At 65.8% G+C, this 18,778-nt stretch overlaps 1 protein-coding gene across 7 annotated transcripts in view; it reads right to left on the bottom strand.

The window, feature by feature from the left end:
- Positions 1-1,256: 1,256 nt before the first annotated feature.
- TBX1 (T-box transcription factor 1) overlaps positions 1,257-18,778 on the bottom strand; it is a 55,976-nt gene continuing 38,454 nt past the window's right edge. The window contains exons 1-9 of one of the 7 annotated variants that reach the window (XM_090063605.1): positions 14,870-15,066; positions 6,941-7,060; positions 5,943-6,369; positions 4,833-4,934; positions 3,785-3,956; positions 3,294-3,426; positions 2,918-2,985; positions 2,737-2,837; positions 1,257-2,645 (exon numbers count right to left, since the gene is read on the bottom strand). In XM_090063605.1, the coding sequence (XP_089919731.1) occupies positions 2,114-2,645; positions 2,737-2,837; positions 2,918-2,985; positions 3,294-3,426; positions 3,785-3,956; positions 4,833-4,934; positions 5,943-6,369; positions 6,941-6,974 (1,569 nt within the window). In that variant the 5' untranslated portion in view covers positions 6,975-7,060; positions 14,870-15,066 and the 3' untranslated portion in view covers positions 1,257-2,113. Of the gene's footprint in view, positions 2,646-2,736; positions 2,838-2,917; positions 2,986-3,293; positions 3,450-3,784; positions 3,957-4,832; positions 4,935-5,942; positions 6,423-6,940; positions 7,986-8,973; positions 9,114-14,229; positions 14,626-14,869; positions 15,067-18,778 lie in introns of those variants that run through there. The other 6 variants (XM_090063606.1, XM_090063604.1, XM_090063602.1 and 3 more) reach the window with 6 other exon arrangements.

Genomic DNA, 18,778 nt, shown 5'->3' with positions numbered 1-18,778 from the left:
TTCAGGCTTAGCTCTTTCCTAGAGCCAGAGGCTGAAGTCCTGACAAGGGTCTCTCTTTTCTTCAGAGAGAGAAATTAAATCCCATGAAGTTAAATCAAGGGCCTGTTTGTTCTGTATGGACGTTATAGATACTGTGATACATTCTGCAAGGGCAGAGATTAATCTAGGCCTCCCTTGCCAAAAATGTCTTTTCCTTCACCACCCTGTGCAGCAAAAAAGTGTTAGGGACAGATTAGCCGCCAGTCTCCATCCCAGAGCTGGCCGTTTCCTGCTGTAGCTTGTGTACATTTAGGGAAGAAAAGCAACAGTGTAAACAAAGACCAAAAAAGATCTGGTTGTACTTGAAAGATGGGGGGCCTTGATCTGGCAAATCATTCCAGGTGGGTGGATCTCTACAGCTCAGGTTGGCCTCACTGACTTCAGGACGAGGGCTGAAAAAGGACAAGGCTCCGTTCATTCATATGGAATGACTTAAAAGATCCCAGCCTAGTACTTGACCTTTTTCAAGTCCTCACCTAAAGCAGAGGGGCTGCTGCTTGGCTTCAGCACAGACAAACCGATCGCACGCACCATTTCAAAAACAAAAAACGAGAAAACCGTTTATAAATGTCACTGTCCAATGTCTTTTCAATTTACCTCTAGTAAGATTATCTACACATATCTACAAATATCTACAAGTATCTACACTGTTTGCAGATATGACTCTTTGGTTGTCTTGCCTTCCCCCCCGCCCCCCTATACTGCAACTATCAAGAAAAGAAACAGGTTGTATAGTCTCTGACAGAAAGAAAAAAAATAAATATAACAACAACTTCATTAAACATTTGACCAAAAGCTTTGGCACTAATCAATGTACAGGTAACAACTCATACTGAAAAGTCTGAGCTAACAGCGGCAAGGGAACAGAACGTGTCAGAGAACAGCTTCCCGCTGGCTAAAAAAGAAGCACAAGGCTATTTTACATCAACCTTTTGGAGAACAGCAATTATGTTTCAGTCAGACACTAAAAAACAAAAAATTCACAATTCACTGCAAATGTCAAATAAAATATGCGTTTCTTTCACATGTCTTTACCGTGACTCCAGCTGTTCGTAACAGAAAATACAATGACAGAAAATATTCACCTTCGTCTGCATCCCTTCCCGCTCCTTCCAAGAAGCTTTGGAGGCAGACAGCTGATTGTCAAAGGCTGGCTTAAGGGTGCTGGCGATAGTAGCACTTGCCACCTGAACAGTCAGGAATATGGGTTGTTGGGGGGGGGGGTTAATGCAATATTGTTGAGTCGCAGTGGAGGCACTGGCCGGGGCGTCAGAGAGAGGGCTTATGAAAAACAACCCACCCCTTTTCATACAACGGTGCACAGAGGGGGGAGACTATTATCAGATAACCCTGTCACTGTAAAAGCCTTCTCTAGAGTACAGGACCTTTGGGAGAGCACCGAGCAAAGCCCATGGCCTGCATACTGGCAAGGTAGGTGGAGGCACTGTGAGGAACGGGCCATCCTTTCCCCTGGAAGGGAAAAGACAGAGAGGGAAAAACCCTAAAAGGTACAGCCTGGAGGCACCAGGAGAGGTGCAGCAGGTAGGCGACTGCACCCTGCGCGCTTGAGACCTGCAGCTGCCGGGCCAGCCCCAGAGGCATGGGGCGGGGAGCGCCGGGCCTCCCCCCAAGCCCCGTCGGGGAGGAGGTGGCCGCAGCTTTGGCTTTCCAGGGGCCGCGGCAGTGTCGAGCGGCTGGTGCCGCCCTGGCCCTGGGCGAGGCCGGCCGGGATGCCAGCAGCTGCGGGCAGTGGGAAGGAGCGGGAGCTCCCAGCGCGCCGCCTGCGACCGTGACCACGGGCCCCCCCGGGCCGCGGGGCAGAGGCGGCCCCTCCGGGCGGCCCGCGGGAGGCGGCGCGGACACACACACGCGCACACGCGCAACATCATATGGCTTCATTCATAAAAATCAAAGTGCAGCGGCCAATCACGGCGCGCCTGCCTCACGCGGAGCCGGCGCACGTCACTCCCGCGTGTCCAGTCGTTCAGGTGAAGCACCACCGGCCGCGTTCGAGGCCCCCCATCCCGGCCTCGCGATTGGGCGTCGCGCCTGTCTGTCGAGCCGAGCGGGCCTATCAGCTCGTCCCTTGCGAGGGGGCAGGGGCGGAGAGAGAGGGAGGCGGGCCCCGCGTGACGTCGGAGGGTTCCAGGCGGGGGTTCCCGCCGGCGGCCACGTGCGCGGTTACCGCGGGCCGTAGTCGTAGTTGGCGGGCGCGGCGGGCGCGTACACGTTGGCGGCGGCCGGGCCCACGTGGTGGTGGTGGTGGTGGTGGTGGTGGTAGCCGTGGCCGCGCAGGCCGGGCAGCGGGTAGGGCGCGGCGCGGCTCTTGGCGCCCAGGTAGTGGTCGTAGGCGGCGGCCGTCGGGTACTTGTAGGGCGGGTGATGCAGCGGCTCCGAGGCGGCCGGCTCCAGCCGCAGTTCGTGGTGCGGGGGGCTGGGCCGGCCGCCCGCCGCGCTGCCCAGCGGCACCAGCCCGCCGGCGCCGGGCACGGGCAGCGCCGGGCTCAGCACGCGGGACAGCAGCTGCTGGTGCGCCGCGTCGGCGTGCAGGGGCGTCCCGCCGCCCGCGTCCCGCTCGTACTCCCGGCGGCTCTCGGTGGCGGCGTCTGCGGGCACGGGGCGGCGTTAGCGCGCCTGTCCCGCCCGGCCCGGCCCCGGCCCCGGCCCCGGCCCCGGCCCGCCCGCCCCTGCGCTCACCTTTCTCGGTGCCGTTGTGGTGCGCGGGGGACGACACGGGGTTCCTGGAGCGGGCGAAGGCGCTCATGAGCGGCAGGGCGCCCGGCCGGTGGTTCCTGGGCCTGGAAGGGGAGGCGGGTGGGCGCGGGGCGGGCGGGGGCGCGGGGCTGCCCCGCTCCCGGCCCCGGCCCGCCGCACTTACCAGTCCTCGGGGTCGCAGTCGCGGAAGCCCTTGGCGAAGGGGTTGCTGGCGATCTTGAGCTGCGTGATCTGCGGGGAGGAGCGGGGGTGAGGGGCACGCCGGGGCGCCCCGGGATGCCCGCGGGGAAGCTCGGCCGGGGGGAGGAGCCCGGGCCGTTCCCCGCCTGGAAGCGGCTGCCGGAGCCTGCGAGCCAGCCCCGCGGGGCAGCGCCGGCCGCGGAGGTCAGGGCGGAGCGGGCGCAGCTGTGCCGAGCCGTCAGGCGGTGCCAGGCGAGGCCCTTAAAGGCGCAGCTCCGGGGCTCGGGCGCCGCGTCCCGGGGGGAGGGGCAGGGGCAGGGGCCGGGGTCCCAGACAGCCCGCGCACCCGCGGGACTCACGCGGTGGTTCTGGTAGGCGGTGACGGCCGTGAAGCGCGTCTCCTCGAAGACGAAGGTCTTGAAGTTCTCCTCCGCGTACTTCTCGCTGTCCTTGCGCGGGTCCACGTAGACCACGTGGAAGCGGGGCTGGTATCTGTGCATGGAGTTCAAAATGATCTGAATGATAAAACGAGCAAGGAATCAGCACTCAGCCGGGCTCCGCTCCGCTCCGCCGCGCTGGGCGGATCAGCCCACCCGTGTCCGTCGGCCGGCTGCCCTGCCTGCCTGCTCCGGGGCACGGGGGAGCCCCCGCGCAGCTCATGCCCAGCCCTGCCCTGCCCTGCCCTGCGGCACCGGGGGCCCCGGCCCGGGGCTGCGGGAGCCCTTGGCCCGGCCCTGCGCTTCCCGCGCGGCCCCCGAGCAGCTCCGCAGGGGCCGTGTGTGTCGAAGGCAGCCGGCGGCCGCCATCCCTATGCCGGCGCCGCCCGCCCGCTCCCCCCCGCCGCACTTACGTGCCCGTTGTCGTCCAGCAGGTTGTTGGTCAGCTTGAGCTTGTCGAAGGAGACGATCTGCTTCATCCACTGGGCGCCCTTGGCGGGGGAGTCGGGGTGGTAGTGCACCCTGCCCGGCGTGGCGGGGTCCGCCTTGCCCGCCACCAGCCACGAGGAGCTGTGGAAGGCGTATCTGCGGGACGCAGCGCGTCAGGCGCGGGCCGCGGCTTCCCACGGGGCAGCCACGGCGCCCGGGCCCTTCGCCCCACAAGTGCCGCGGGGCAGCGGCGGGCTCGCTGCAGCCGGGCTGGAGGAGGCCGGCTCCCCCGGACCCGGGCAGCGCCGAGCTGGGCCAGGGATGCGTTGTGCTGCGGCTTCCATTTAACCCGAGTGAAACCCGGCGCTTGGGGGGCCTCTAGCAGCCGGCCCGGCTGGCTAGCGCCAGGGCCCCGGCTGCCGTGTGGGGACCTAGCGCTGGGCCCGGCCCGCTGGCTGTCCCGCCGGCTCGGCCTGGGGTGCGAGGCTCACGGCCCGTGCCCAAGGCTGGCGCTAGAGAGCGGCTCGGCTCGGCTCGGGCTCGGGCACGGGCAGGGGCAGGGGCAGGGGCAGGGGCGGCCCGACCTCCCCGGCGCCTCCGCGTCCCAGCCCCGCAGGCGCCGGGGGCGCACAGCGCTGGGCCCGGGGGCGCGGGCTGGGCCGGGACAGCGCCCCGCTCCCCCGCCGGCCGCACGAGGGGCCTGGCCCCTGCCCCGGGCCGACGGGACCCGCGGGCCGGCGGCGTCGCCTCGCTTCGTTCGGGCCCGGTGCCCCGCGCCGCGGCCAGCAGCGGGGCTGCCCGGGACCGATCCTGCCCGGACCTTTCGTTGCCGGCGCCGGGGCAGGTTTCCCCGTCCCTGGGCGGGCCAGCCAGGCTCGGAGAGGGCGCCGTGGCCACGCGGGGGCCGGCTCCCCGCGCGGCCCCGCTTTACTCCTGGAAGGGGCGACTCCCCCGCGCCCGTCGCCACTCGCCGCAGCTCCCTGCCCGCGCCTCCCGGCCAGGGCCCGCTGCGCCGCCCGCCCTGCAGCTCACCGGTAGCGCTTGTCGTCCACGGGCACGAAGTCCATGAGCAGCATGTAGTCGGCCATGGGGTCCATGCCGAAGATCTTCACTTGGAAGGTGGGGAACATGCGCCTGGGGGAGAAGGAGCCGTGAGTCCCGGCGGCCCCGCCCGGGCCCCAGGAGGTCGCCCGGAGCGGAGATCCCCGGCCCCGGCCCCGGCCCCGGCCCTGTTCCCCGGCGGCTGCGGCTCCACCGCAGCGAGTGGAAGGGCCCGGAGCGGCCCGGGGAGCCTCCGGACGATCCGCCCCCGCTCCCCGCTTCTACCGCTCGGCGGGGGAAACGAAGCGACCACAGCCCCCGGGAAAACGCCCCAAGGACCAGACAAAGCGGCCGGGCTCCGGGCATCTCGCTCCGCACTGCGATCGCTGCCTCCCGCGGCCCGGCCCGGGCGCAGGCCGAGCGGGGGCAGCGACCGCGGCGGGGGGGACCCGGGGGCTCCGGCCCGTCCTGGCGCCGCGGGGCACGGCTCTCGCCGCGGCAGCCGCCCGGGGCTTTCCCTAACCCAGCCCGGGGGCAAGCCGAGAGGCGGCATTTCCCGAGCGGGCCGCAGATCAAGCCCCGCGCTCAACGCTTCCCTCCTGGGCCCGGCCGGCCAGGCCTGGCGGGAGGCAGCAGACGCGGGGCTGGAGCGACCTCAGCGCGGGAGAGGGGTTGATTTTGCCCCGCTCGTGCAGGAGGCCGAGCGATCCGCAGCGGGATCGGCCCAGGGCTCTGCCGGCTCCGCCGCTGCGTGCGCTCCCCTTCCCGGCACGAGGCCGCCCCGCACAGAAGAGAAACGAGAAGGGGCAGGAGGGGGAAGCCAGGCCGGGAGAGGCGGCCGGGCCGGCCCCTCCCGCTCCCGCTCCCGGGCCCTGCACGCCATTCCTGCGCCGCAGGCAGCCCGGGCCCGACAGCCGCCTTCCCGCCGCGAGCGAGCCGGCGCGGCCAGGCCGCTTCCCGCTTCCCCGGCGAAAGGCGGCGGAGGCGGATGCGGCCTGGAGGCGCCCGGGCACCGCACCTGCCCCGCCGGGCGGCCTGCGCGCCCCGAGACCGGGACCTCGGCCCGGGCCGCAAGGAAAGGAGCCGCCCGCGGGCACCGACCTGCCGGCCTTGGTGACGATCATCTCGGTGCCCAGCTGGTTGAACTCGTCCCACAGCGCCTTCATCTCCAGCTGCACGCTCACGTTGGCCACCTTGGGGTTCTTCTTGACGGGCGCCTTGCCCGCGGCCGACGAGCAGCCGGACGAGGCCGCGCCGCCGGGGCCGCTCTCGGGCGGCTCGGGGCCGGGGCCGGGGCCGGGGCCGGGGCCGGGCGGCGGCGGCGGCGGGTTGGAGGCGGCCGAGCCGGGCCCGGGCCCGGGCCCGAAGGAGTAGGCGTGCTGGTGCGGGTGCGGGTGCGGGAGCGGGTGCTGCGCCGAGCAGGGCTCGTAGTGCGGCGGCTCATGCTGCCCGTACGGGTCCCCCGGGGAGGGCGAGAGGTGGTAGCCGCCGGCCGCGCTCAGGCTGCTCAGGCTGTTGGCCGTGAACGCTGCGACATCGCACAAGTGCGAGAGCTGCGTGAGCCAGGGGCTGGAGGCGGCCGAGAGCATTCCCGCGGCGGCCCCGGCCCGCGGCCGCCCCGCCGCCAGACCGGTTCTGCGGCGCTGGGCAGGGAGCGGCAGGCAGCGCCTCCCCCGCCCGCGGCTGCGGCCCGCGGGGCTCGACTGACGCGCGGCGCCTCGCGGCACCGGGCTGCGCTCCCGGCGGGGCGGGGGAGGCAGCGCCCAGGCCCCTCGCCCCCACCCCCGCCCCGCCCGCCCCGGGGGGCCCGGCTCCGCACCGGCGGCCGCTGCAAGCGGCCACGTGGAGGCCGGGGCCGGGGCCGGGGCCGGGGCTGCCGCCGCCTGCCCGGGGGGACTGGGCCAGGCCCCGCTGCCCCTCGCGCAGTCCTACCAGCCCCGTCGCCCACCGTCGCGAGCCGCCCCGCCCCGCCCCGCCCGCCCGCGCAGGCCTCTGCCCTCCGCAGCCGGGCTGCTCCCTCCTTCCTCCCCCTCCCCCGCCGCCCGTCCCGCTCCCGGCTGCAGCGGGCCGGGTCCCCCCGCGCCGCGGGCCGCGCTCACCTTCCATGTCCCTGGTGACGGTACTGAAATGCATCCTCCGCGGCGCGGCGCCGGGGCTGAGCGGCTTGGCGGGGCCAGCGCCCGGCTCCTCCAGCGCCTCGCTCCCCGCGTGCGCGGCGGCTGCAATGAGAGCGGCAATGCTGAACGCGTTGGCCTTGGGGGACAGCGGGCTGCTCTCGTCCATAGGGGAGCGCGGCCGGGCTCCCCGCTCCCGCAGCCGCCGGGCCGGGCCGGGCCGGGCTCCCCGCTCCCGCAGCCGCCGGGCCGGGCCGGGCCGGGCCGCGAGCTGCGCCGCGGGGCCGGAGGAAGGAGCCGGGGAAGGCTGCAGGCGGGGGCTGGTCCCACGCGGCTCCCCGCGGCGCGCAGGCAAGCGGCTCCCTTAAAGGCGCCGGCCCCGCTCAGCCCCGGGGGAGCCGGCTGCGCCCGAGCGGCGGCGGCGGCCGAGGCAGCGCAGCTACTGCCAGAGCGCGGCCCGGGCTGCAGCAGCTCCCGCCTCCCGGGCACCGCTGGGGGGGAGGGGGGGATTGAAATAGCCCCCTGTCAATCACAATGCCAAGGCCGGGGGAGAAGGGGGGCGCGTCACGCTGCGGATGTCCGGGACAGCCGGGGGGGGCAGGCTGGGGCCTTTTGGCTGCCGCGAGCAGGGGCCGCTTGTGCCGGCGCCCGCTCCATTGGAGACAGGCCGGGACCCGTTTGTACACGCGCAGCTCGAGCCGCAATTACGGTACCCGGGGCCCGAGCCTGGGCCGGGACAGCCCCGAGGGGGCTTCTCCGAGCCCGCCCCAGCCGGGCAGCCGCGTCCCCGCAGCTCAGGCCTCCGCTTGCCCGGGGGCCCCTGAAGGCCCCGCAGCTGGCCGTGTCGCGGGGCTGGCCAGGAGCCGAGCGCGGGGGACGGGGCGCCCCGGCCCTTGCCCCTTGGCCCCTCGGCGCAGCGCCGGGGGAGGGGGGCGCAGCGGGGCCGCCGGGGGCAGCTTCCCCGGCCCGCTCCGAGGCAGGCGGCGCCCGCTCCGCTCGACGGGGCAGGGAAGGGGCTGGGACGGAGGTGACGGGACACCCCGGCCTCGCCGTGCCCCCGCGAGCCCCACCTGGGACCCGCCGCTCGCTCCGCGCCCGCTGCTCCGGGCTGGTGCCAGCGGAGAAGGCAACGCGCCCCGGGGAACCGGGAGCCGGGACGCGCCGTGCCCCGCGCTAGCACAGGCCGCTCCGGCCGCTGCCCCGGCCCGAGCCGCACGGACAGAGGGGCAGCCCGCGCCCCGGGCCCAGCTCGCGGCGGTACCCCCGGGGCGCGGGCCGGACCCGCACGTGAGGGTCTGCTCTCGGCCCGGCACGACGCCGATCCCCCCCGACCGGCTGCGGGGGTCGGGCCCGGGGCGGGCACCCGCTTGTCCCGGCCTGGAGCAGCGGCGGTTCCGGCGGCCCCGGGCCCCGCACGTCGCAGCGGTGCGAGGAGCGGAGCGGCAGCCTCACAGCCCCGCTGGGCGACCGGTGCCGCAGGGCCGGGATCTGCGTGTCTGCCCTTGACCCCGCGAGCACGGCGGGGGCTGCTCCTCCGCTCCGCGGGGATCTCCCCGCCCCGGTGCCCGGGGACAGATCCGCCTGGGCACGGCCCCGGCTCCGCTCCCGCCGAGACCGGCTGCAGCCGAGGGTCCCGCGGAGCTATGCCGGGGGATGTGCCGCTTCTGGGCCTGGGCCCGCACTCGGAGCCCCCCGCACCCCGCCCGCAGCTGCCCGGTGCCGTCGGGTTCGAGTCCCGCACGGGCCATCGCAGGCGCGAGCAGTCTGCCCCTGACCCCGGGCGCCCGCACCTCCCCGCATCCCGGCCCGAAGCTGCCCCTGCCGAGATGCGGAGAGGCGCCAGGCCGGGGCCCGGGGTGCGCGGCCAAGTGGGACTGAGTCTCCTCCGCAGACAGAGACCCAGCCCGGGGGGGGAGGGGGGCAGCCAACCAGGCCGGGCCCCCATGCCCTGCCGTGCCCAGCGCACAAGGGGTTAACACCCGCCACCCCCGCGCAGCTCCCGCCGGCGCGGTACTCACTGCCGCTCCCGCCGCCGCCGCCGCCTCGCACTGATCGCGGCGCCCGGGCCGGGCCCTTTTATTGCCGGTCCCCGGCTCGGCGCACGGGCCCGGGGCTCGGCCGCCCCCCGCCGCCCGCACCGGCTCCTCCCGGGCAGCCCCGGCTGCGGCCCCCCCGGGCACTGCGTGCGGGACAGCGGGGCCCGGCCTGCCCAGCCCCCGCCCCGCCCTGTCCGCACCTGGGGGCTCAGCGTGGGGCGGGGACCCCGCAGCCCTTCCCCCCGGCCCCGGGCGGCCGCCACCGCCCCCTCCCCGCCCGACGTGCAGGCCGCGGGGCGCCCCTCGGGGCCCGGCTCTGGCCGCCCGCCCGCGCTGGGCCCGGGGGGGGGCGGCGCGGGGCGCACGCGGCGCTTTCCCATTTCGGGGCATGCCGCCGGGGCTGCGGGCGCCGGGGCGGGGGCTGCTCCTCCGGCTCCCGCGGCGGGAGGAGTCAGGCAGCGGCGCCCAATGGCAGGCCCGGCCGGGGCAGGCGGGGTGCGGCCCCGGGACCCCCGCCCGGCCGCGCCCAGGTGTACGCACAGCGCCTTGCGGGGGGGTCCGCCCCCGCTGCGGACTCAGCGCTCAAGGGAGCAGGGCGGTCACAGCATCCCCGGAGCTGCACCGTCCCGCTCCCGCTTGCCAGACGGGAGGACACGGGCGCTGCGGGGACCCTGGCCCCGGCCGCCCCTTTGTGTCCCCGCAGCGGAAGCTGGGCCAGCCGCAGGCCTCTGCCCGCTCTGCGGTTGCTCCCACGGGCGTGACGGCAGCCCTGGGCCGCCACCGCGTCCCCAGTCCCGCGTGCCGCCCGCATCACCCGCCGCCCCGTCCCCGCGCGCGGCGGCTCCTGCCCGCGCCCGCGCCGAGGTGTGCAGCCGGCCCGCCGCGGGGTGGCCCCGCTCCCATGCGCCCCACGGGCCTGCGGGAAGGCAAAGACCCGGCCGAGTGCGTGTCCGCCGGGCCCGGCCCCGTTTGGCCGCACGCAGACGGCGCTGCCCGGAGTCGTTGCAAATAGACGAGGGGGCTTGTGCGGCCGCGGGGCCGGGCCGGGAGCCGCCGCGGGCTGCCCCCTTACCCGTGCGGGGACTAGCCCGCCCCACACCCTCCCGTGCGGGGAGCCGATGCCCGAGCTGCCGGGGGCTTCCCCCGGCCTAGCTGTCCCTGGCCGGGCAGACCCAGGGCCGCTCTGGCCCTCTCCTTGCGCGGGCCGGGAGCGGGCCCCGCTGCGGTGGCGGGGTCCCCCCGCACAACGGGATCCACGCAGCGGCTGCCCGTGGGCGCCCGGCCCCGGCCGCTAGCTGCGGGGCCCGTCCCCCCGCAGCGACCCCTGCCCTCCTCGGCTGACACAGCGTCCTCCCCCCGCCGCGGCACCTGGGCGGCGGCCCCGCAGGTGCGGCTGGGCAGCACGTGCGTGTGGCCCCGGCCGGGCGCTGCGGCCCCGCGTGTCTGCCGCCCAGGACCACGCACCGGGCCTCGGGCTTCCCGCCGGGCGCACCCTGCACACGCGCCGGGCGCGGGTGCAGCTCCGGCCCCAGAGCCCCGCACCCGGCCGGGCCCGCCGGCTCGCCCGGGCCGCGGCCCGCTGGGGAGAGCAACCCCGCGGCGCTCACGCCCCCGAGACACGCGCCGGGCCGGAGCCCAGCGCCCGCGGGCACGGCCGGGGCAGGGCAAGGGGCCGCGCTCAGCCGCCCGGCAGCCCCCTGCCCCCTGCTGGGACCCTGGCCCGGCAGCGGAGAGCGACGCCGGGGCAGCGCAGGGAAGGCTGCGCGGGGGGCCGAAGCCGAGGCGAGGGCGGCTGGGGGGCTGCCCCGCACCCCTGCGGCGGGAGAGCGCAGCCCGCAGCGTCTCGGGCGCCGACCCCGGCCTGCTCCTGCCCGCGCCCCGCGGCCCCGCGGCCGGGCCGGCGCCCCGCACCGACGCGGGTTGAACCCTCCGCGATCCCTGATCAAGCCGCGCGGCGGCCGCGGGCGCTGGGGAGGGCGCGGGCCTGGGCCTGGGCGGGCGGAGCGGGGCCGCGAGCAGCCGGAGCCCGCGCCACGGTGGGAACGCACACGCAGGGATCCGGCGCGTGCCAGGGCCAAACGGGCGCGGGGTTGTGTAATCATGCGTGGGACCGCGCCCGAGGCAGGAGCCGCACGGGAGTCCGCGCATATACCGGGCTGTGCACGCGCCTGCCCCTGCGTGCCACTACCGTATATACGGAGACGCGTGTACCTAGTTTTGGATTCATCTAACGCGTACATACATATATGCGCGCGCGCACACACACACACACACACATATATATACACCTATATAGATACACATATATACACACATATTTATACAGATAAACACACACACATATACTCACACACACATACTTAGATACACATACAGATATTTGCCGTACACACACACACAGACGCACACATAATTTCCATACCCCCACACGCCATAGTCACAGTGTATTCTATTCCATTATTATACTACACTGTTAAATTATCTTATAATAGTGTATAATGTAGTATATCAATACAGTGTAGAATAATACAGTTTCAAGATAATATAGCATATCGATATAAACGAATATAGACTATAATATGCCATAATTGAATAGTTATGCAAGCATTAAAATAGTATATAATTGTACTTTATATTGTATATTTATAATCCCATAAATAAATTACATGACATTACATAATATATTCGTTTATATTAGTATACTGATAGACTATATTATACTGACACTGTATTATTCTATATTACAGGGATACACGATATTATATTGATAGACATCGATATTCTGTACTGTAATGCCATGTAATGTAAGAATATGCACCAGTGAGTCTCAGCTTCGGACCTGCAAGATAGTCTGTCTCCCTGGGCTGCCCTGAGGTCATTTTAAGGATGCCGCCGGGTGCCACAACACTGGGGCTATTAGGCGAACAAACACCTACCCCGGGCTTCACAGGAGAAACCTAGGAGACATTTCATACCTTGACTCCGCAGCATCAAAACCCTTCTGCCCTGCTCTGGGTTTGCGGAGTCGTCTGCAACAGAAAAACCGCTTAATTTTTTTTCTGTCGTTAAACGACGAGGGAGAGCCGCGAGCTGGCACATCCCGAGCCGCGCCTCGAGTCTGAAAAAGGCTGAGACCCACTGGCAATGACACGCACAATATCTACTGTTATACATACAATGATATATGCTATTTACATGTGTGTATAGGTGTGTGTAGGCAGACAAGTTTTTTGGGGTGAATCTATCTTTTTTAGATCAACTTAAATAGCTGGAAAAAAAAAATTCTTAGCAAGCTTTCGGGTTTAAAGACCCTTCGTCAGGCTGAGGAAGCATATATGTGTGTATATGTATATGCATATACATGTATATATATGTGTGTGTGTGTGTGTGTGTGTGTGTGTGTGTATGGATAGATAGATATATGAATAGATATATATATATGGATAGATAGATAGATATAAGCATATGATAAGGTTCTTTGGGTAAATGTGGTATCTTTTATTAGACCAACTAAATAGTTGGAAAAATTGTTCTTTTGTAAACTTTCGGGCACAAACACCCTTCTTCAGCCATAGGGAGTGCGCTGTGGTTTTGTGTTCTCCTGGATGGAACAGAAGCCCCCACACATGTAGTATATTATGCGTGTGTATATAGGTGCGTGGTGTGTGTGCGTATCCTACACACACGTAATGTACATGGCTATATTACCTATGCAGTGTGCATACGCATAGCTACACTGTATTAAGGCGTGTATAAACACACACACAACACAACGATTCGTATGGGTGCGCGCACCCAGGGTCATCTCTCCGGGACGTGGGTGGTTCCTCCCCGGGCGGTTCACACGCACTCACGCGCGCGGACTATCGAGCTGTGTTGCAGATGTGCACGCCCGTGTGCACACGCACATGTACCCGGGCACATGCGACAGCTGCCCCGGCTCGCCGCGGTCCGGGAGCCCCGCGTTAGCGGCCGGCCGCCTCCGCCGGGCTCGGGCCCGAGTCCGGGCCGCTTCCTCCAGCGGGGCGCGCCTGCCCGAGCCCCAAGCCCGGGCACGGGACAATAAAGGCTCGAGGTCCCGGGCCGGGGTCTCGGCCTCTGGGTCGCCTTCAGGCTCCCCTGCACAGCGGCGCCCCCGGGGCCCGCTCCCCTCGGCTCCCACGCGGCGCGGCCTCCGCCCCGGCTTCCGCCGCCCTCCCGCTGCCGTCCGCGGCGGGGCCAGGGCGGGTGGGAGCGCTCGCCGGCGCCGGCGGGGCGGGCAGCAGAGGACGGGCACGGGGGGAAGGGGACGAGCCCGGAGCCGCCGCGCCCGCAGCGCAGCCCGGTGCGAAGCCGCTCCCGCGCCCGAGCGCGGCCCCGGGCAGCCGGCGGCGGGTCCAGGGGCCCGGGATCGCTCCCGCCGCGGCCCGGGCGCCGCCACAGCGGCCGCATCTCGGGATGGGAGCGCGGCCCGGCAGCGCGGGCAGCGGGGGCTGCAGGAGGCGCCGGGGACCGATTACCCCGCGTTACCCTGCCGGGAAACAGCAGCGGGAAGGGAGCAGCCGCAGCCAGGGTCGGCGCGGGAGCAGCAGCAGCAGCAGCCGGGGCATCGCCGGAATATTTGCACCCAGGACAACAAGGACAAGCGTCCTGCTGCGGGTGGTGGCGACAAGGATAACGACAACATGCCCCTAATGACGGCGGCGGCGGTGATGACAACAAAAATAATAACAACGGTATTGCTACTGCTGGTGGTAATCATGACGACGACTATAATGAGAATGCCACTACTAACAATGATACTGATGATAATACGCCTGCTAATAACGAGGACGAGGGCGACAATGGTTATGATAATACTAATAACAACAACGATAAGAAGAATAACCATATCGCTACTGAGGAGAATAAAGATAGCGATGATCAAGATGATACTACTACTAAAAACGACGATGATAATGATAATTAAAGACGACGATAATCAAACTCAAGAGGGTAACACTCCTGCTTCTAGCGACGAAGACCACGATGATAATCACAACCATACAAATAAAGCTGCGACTACAGCGACTACTAACAATAATGTCCTGGTTACTAATAAGCACAGAAGAGCTGCCACGTCCCGCATCAGAGCACGGGTCCCTGCTGCCAGGCTCCCGCGTCACACGGGCAAAGCGAGGGTGAACTGGGTTTGCCCAGGGTGTTTTCCCCCCACGATAATAAAAACAGCAGTAACAATAATACTGGCAATAACGATACCGATAATATTAAGACAGCGGCGACGACGGGAATAGCTGGTGCTGTTTCAATAAGGACAGCAGTCGCGCTTCCTTGCCGGCGTTGTTCTCGGCGGTAGCGACGCGCTCCTCGCGCAGGAGGTCCCGTCTCCTCGGGGTGCCCTGGCGTTCCCGCCGTGCCCTCGGACCTGCCCAGACACACGCTTCACACGCGCGTCCCACGAGGCTCTGTCGATACATCAGTGCCGCGGCCGGCGCGGGTCGCCGCTCCGCCACTGACCATCGTCCCCGCCGCCCCCGGGCGCTGCGGCGGCCGCTGGCCGTCGTCCGTCCCCGCCGCGCCGCGACGCCTCCCGCTACGGCCGCGGTGCCCGCCCTGGCCGCCGCCGCCCGAGCCCAGGAAGCAGCTCGCCGGGAGGAAGGACGGCCTGCCGCCCCGTGCCCAGCGCCCCGAGCCCAGGCCGGCTCCGCGTAGCCCTTTCCCCTCCTCCCCGGCTCGGAGGCGGCTGCCGCGGACCCGCTCCCCAGGCCCGCGCCGCGCCGCGCCGCGCCCGATGTGCCCCGGCGCCGCGCCAGGCCGGGCCCCCGCGCGGAGCCGTCCCGGGCGGGCAGAGGGGACGCGCTGTCGGGCCTGCGGCGCCCAAAGCCGCCTCAGCACTTACCTGCCGGCTCCGGCCCGGCCGCCGCGGCCACGCGGCGGGGGCTCGCCGGCGGCCTCAGCCCCGCGGGCAGCGCAGGCCGGAGCCGGGGCGGCCCGACGGCGGCCCGGCCCCCCCGCCGGCCCCGGGGCAGAGAAGGCTCCCGGCGGGGACTTGGGGCAGAGGGTGCGGGGAGCCGCGTCTGCCTCCGCCTGTCCCCTGCCCCGCAGGCTCCGGGGCAGGGGAGAGCCCCCTCCCCGCCCGCAGCTGGCCCCGCTGGCTGCCGTCCACAGAGGGCGGGTCAAGGGCAGGACAGGCCGGGGGCAGAGATCGCCCGGCAGCTAATCAGGGCCCCCGCCGGCGGCTCCCGGGCACACGGCAGCGGCCCGGCCCGGCGCCCGGGGCCCAGCCGCCCGGGGCAGCGAGCCGGGCCTCCCTCCGGCCCGGCCGCACTCAGCCCGCGGGGAGACGGCGGAGGATCCGGGGCTGCTGCCCGCGGTGGCCTCACGAGGAAGGGACCGTCCCCGCTCCCAGGGGCTGCCAGGCAGCCGGGGACCTGGAGGAGCCGCCACCCAAGGGCTCGGGCTGGGATGGGACAGGGCCGGCTGCTAGGAGAAGAGGTGGCTGTGGGAAATGAGGACCAGAGGCGAAATGAATCGTGGTCCTTTCGTCTCTTGGTGGCTGCGCTCAGTGGCAGTTGCCCCCTTCTCTCCACCTGAGGCGGTGCAGGGGGAACATGCAGGATTTGTCCTTGGGCTGCTACCTTGTCCTGAGAAGTCTGCCTGGCTGATGACAAGGCCCTGGACGGAGGCCCCGGCCAGTGGAGTCATGTGTGGAATTAGTGCAAACCAGCAGAGCTCAGCTGAGCCCCCTCAGTGACAGGGACAGGGACAGGGACAGGAGTCTATGTGGCTCCCACCAGGATAGTCCCCATGAGGGCACTGATGGGTATATCGCGTCTGAAGCCCTACAGACAGGGCCCCACTGCCAGAATGAACTGATTTCTCAGCCAACATCCACTGCATCTTTGCCACAGACAGCTCATACATATTCGAGATGCAGGGGACACCCTCTGCTTTGCAGGTAGGTTGCAACTAAACAGCGACCTTGACTCTTTACCTGGGATCTACGTTGGTTTTTGTTTAGCGGCTGCTGGAGTTGGGGAAGCAAATCAGGTTATTTTGGAAGACTGAGTCAGTGGCGGATCACGGTGCTCACCAACCACCCTGCTGCACTTAAGACTAATTTCACTGACACCAGTAAAACACTAGCAGGCATTCATCCAGATGAGATAACGCTCAGATCTGAAAACAGTAAAGAGATATGTTGGCTTTGCACAGCTCCCTGGATGCATACATATGCCTGTATGTCTTTGTATGAGGGGCATGTTCCCAATGAGTCTAGAGGGGAAGGTAGGTGATAAGCCCAGCACAAGAGCTGCTGGAAGTAAGTACAGGTCTGTCCTCTGGCGAGGATCGGATCTAATGCGATCCACTCTTCCCCCTGGTGCCTCAGAGAAAGGAAGACAGCAACAGCTATTGCCAGTGTGCTGTGAGGATTATAAAGGGCTTTGGAAGAAAGGCATTCATTACACAACTAAGGAAAGAAAGGCTGGAAGGGACATTGAGAGGTTACCTTGTGTCCCAAGCCAGAGCTGCTAGACCTAAACTGTTCCTCTCCTATGGTTGTCTTGCTGCTCTTCACCTTCTGTGATGGCGATTGCACCCACCGCTCTGAGGAAATCCATTCCAGTGCTTAACTATTCACAGGGAGTTTTTCCTAATGACTAACCTAAATCTCCCTGGCTGCAGTTTAAGTTGACTGCTACTTCTCCTATCCTCAGTGCACACCAAGAAGAGTTTATAACCTTCCTTTTGGCAGTAACCTTTCACATACTTCAAGACTGTTTGCATGCTGGCCCTCAAACTTCTCTTCTCTAGACTAAACAAACCCAATCCTTTCCATCTTTCCTCACTGGTCATACGCTCTAGACCTCTGAGCATTTCCCCCTCTCCCCCCCTCTGGCTTCTTTCCAATTGGGCCATATCTTTCTTGCAGTGTGGTGCCCAAAACTGGGCACAGTGCTCCAGCTGGGGCTCCCCTGAGTGGAGGGATTACTTCTGAAGAGTGACTTCAGGTCACTCTTGCCGGTGTATCGCAGTATGATGATGTTTGCCTTTTTTGCCACAGTATGGATGGCATTGTTGATCTATGTCTAATTTATGGTCCATTCTGACTATCCAGATCCTTTGCTGCAGGACTGCTGCCTTGCTAGTCATTCCACACCTTGTGTTTGTGCAGTTGATTATTCATGGCTCAGCGTGGGACTTTGCACTTGTCCACACTGAGCTGAATCCTCTTTATTTCAGCCCATTGTTCTGAAGTGTCAGGATCAGTTTGCATTCCAGTCCTGCCCTCTGCAGTGCCTGCATTTTGACTGAAGTTCCTAATTCTTGTAAAGTTCCTTCTTGAGATTCAGGTAATTGAAAAGCTCATGATTTAGCTAAGCTGGGCTCTCACTGCCTTTTTTTTTTATCTTGCCTTTGCACCGGAACAGTTTTTGCTTATGCCCTAAAGAATATTTCGTTAAGGAACTGCTATGTCTGCCAATATCTTTCCTCTAAGAGCTAAGTTATAATCCTAGGAAAGGGGAAATGGTGCATGAAGCTGGAGTGGAGGGGCAAGGGAAGGAAGAAAACTGGGATCTGTAAGTGGGGAGGAAGACTATGCATGCATGTCATAGTAAAGAGAAAGCAAAGATATAATACTAGAGGAAGGGTCAATTGAAGCCTCCAGCAAACTGAAAGGATTAAAGGTGAGTTAGAAAGGAAGAGAACAGTGTATTGGCTTAGTGGGTTCCCTCAGCATAAGTGTATGAGAGGAGACAAAGACAAACAGAGCTGAGCGAACAGTGGGAAGTCATCTTCCATCCTCCCATCCCATGGCAGACTGGAGGTCAGAGGGAGGTGGAACCAGGGCATGGAAAATTGGAAACCCGGAGGACAGGAATAACTCAGAGTTTTGTACTGACATATCTGGGCTCTTCTACCCCCATCGCTGTAGGCTGGGAGGATGTTTCAGAGATACATTAAATGAAAAAATGCCTAGGAAATGTGGTGAAGATCTCCCTAAGCTGGGATAGACATGGTACCTAACAGGCTCAGCACCTGTGGCCAACGAGTTGTAGGAGCTTAGAGAATGATCTAAATAATAGTGGCACAGTGCTAGTGCCCAACATGTGAGAGCAGCCTGGTCATGGGACCACGCTCCTCAAGATGTTCAGGGACCTGGGGAGTCTGGCAGAAAAGGAATAGCAAATAGATAAAGTGCTGATTGGCTTCAAAAAGAGCCAGGTTGATGCAGGGAGGAATTACAGTAGTGACCCATGTGGCAATAAACAGCTGCTTGGTAGGTACTAATCAAAGAAAACGCCAAGATTTCTGGTCTTTGCAGCAAAGCAAACATGCAAGTTGAGGAGCAAAAAGCATGGAGTAAAGAGGACATTTACCCAGAGGGAGGCATCGTCTGGTAGTTACAGCAAGGATGAGGAATCCACACTGGGATTTCTATTTTTGTTTCTGCCGAGCCTGTGTGACCTTTTTTTTCCTTTCCTATCTACCTACCATTTACTCTCTCCCTCTCTCATATGACACCCCCATTCCCCTGGTATCTGGGCACCTCTCAATCATTTAAAAATAGAATAACAATCTTGTCCTTTTGCATTTTCTATCTGTAGGAGAAATGGCTGGATTATTTTTTGGGGGTGTGAGTGTGTGTGAGGGAGAGGTTGCAGGTGTGTGAAGCCAGACTATTCACACATTACCCATTGCTGCCATGGGCATAATATTACTTACTGATGATCTCAAAAGGAAGAGGCAAGTTTTAATCAGAAATATATATGTATATGTGTGTGTGTGTGTGTGTGTATATATG

This window comes from Crocodylus siamensis, chromosome 9 (assembly GCF_052110815.1).
Source record: "Crocodylus siamensis isolate JL-2025a chromosome 9, ASM5211081v1, whole genome shotgun sequence".
NCBI classification, from domain to species: domain Eukaryota; kingdom Metazoa; phylum Chordata; order Crocodylia; family Crocodylidae; genus Crocodylus; species Crocodylus siamensis.
The sequence above is the reverse complement of the archived record's forward strand: the minus strand, read 5'-3'. Positions and strand labels throughout refer to the sequence as shown.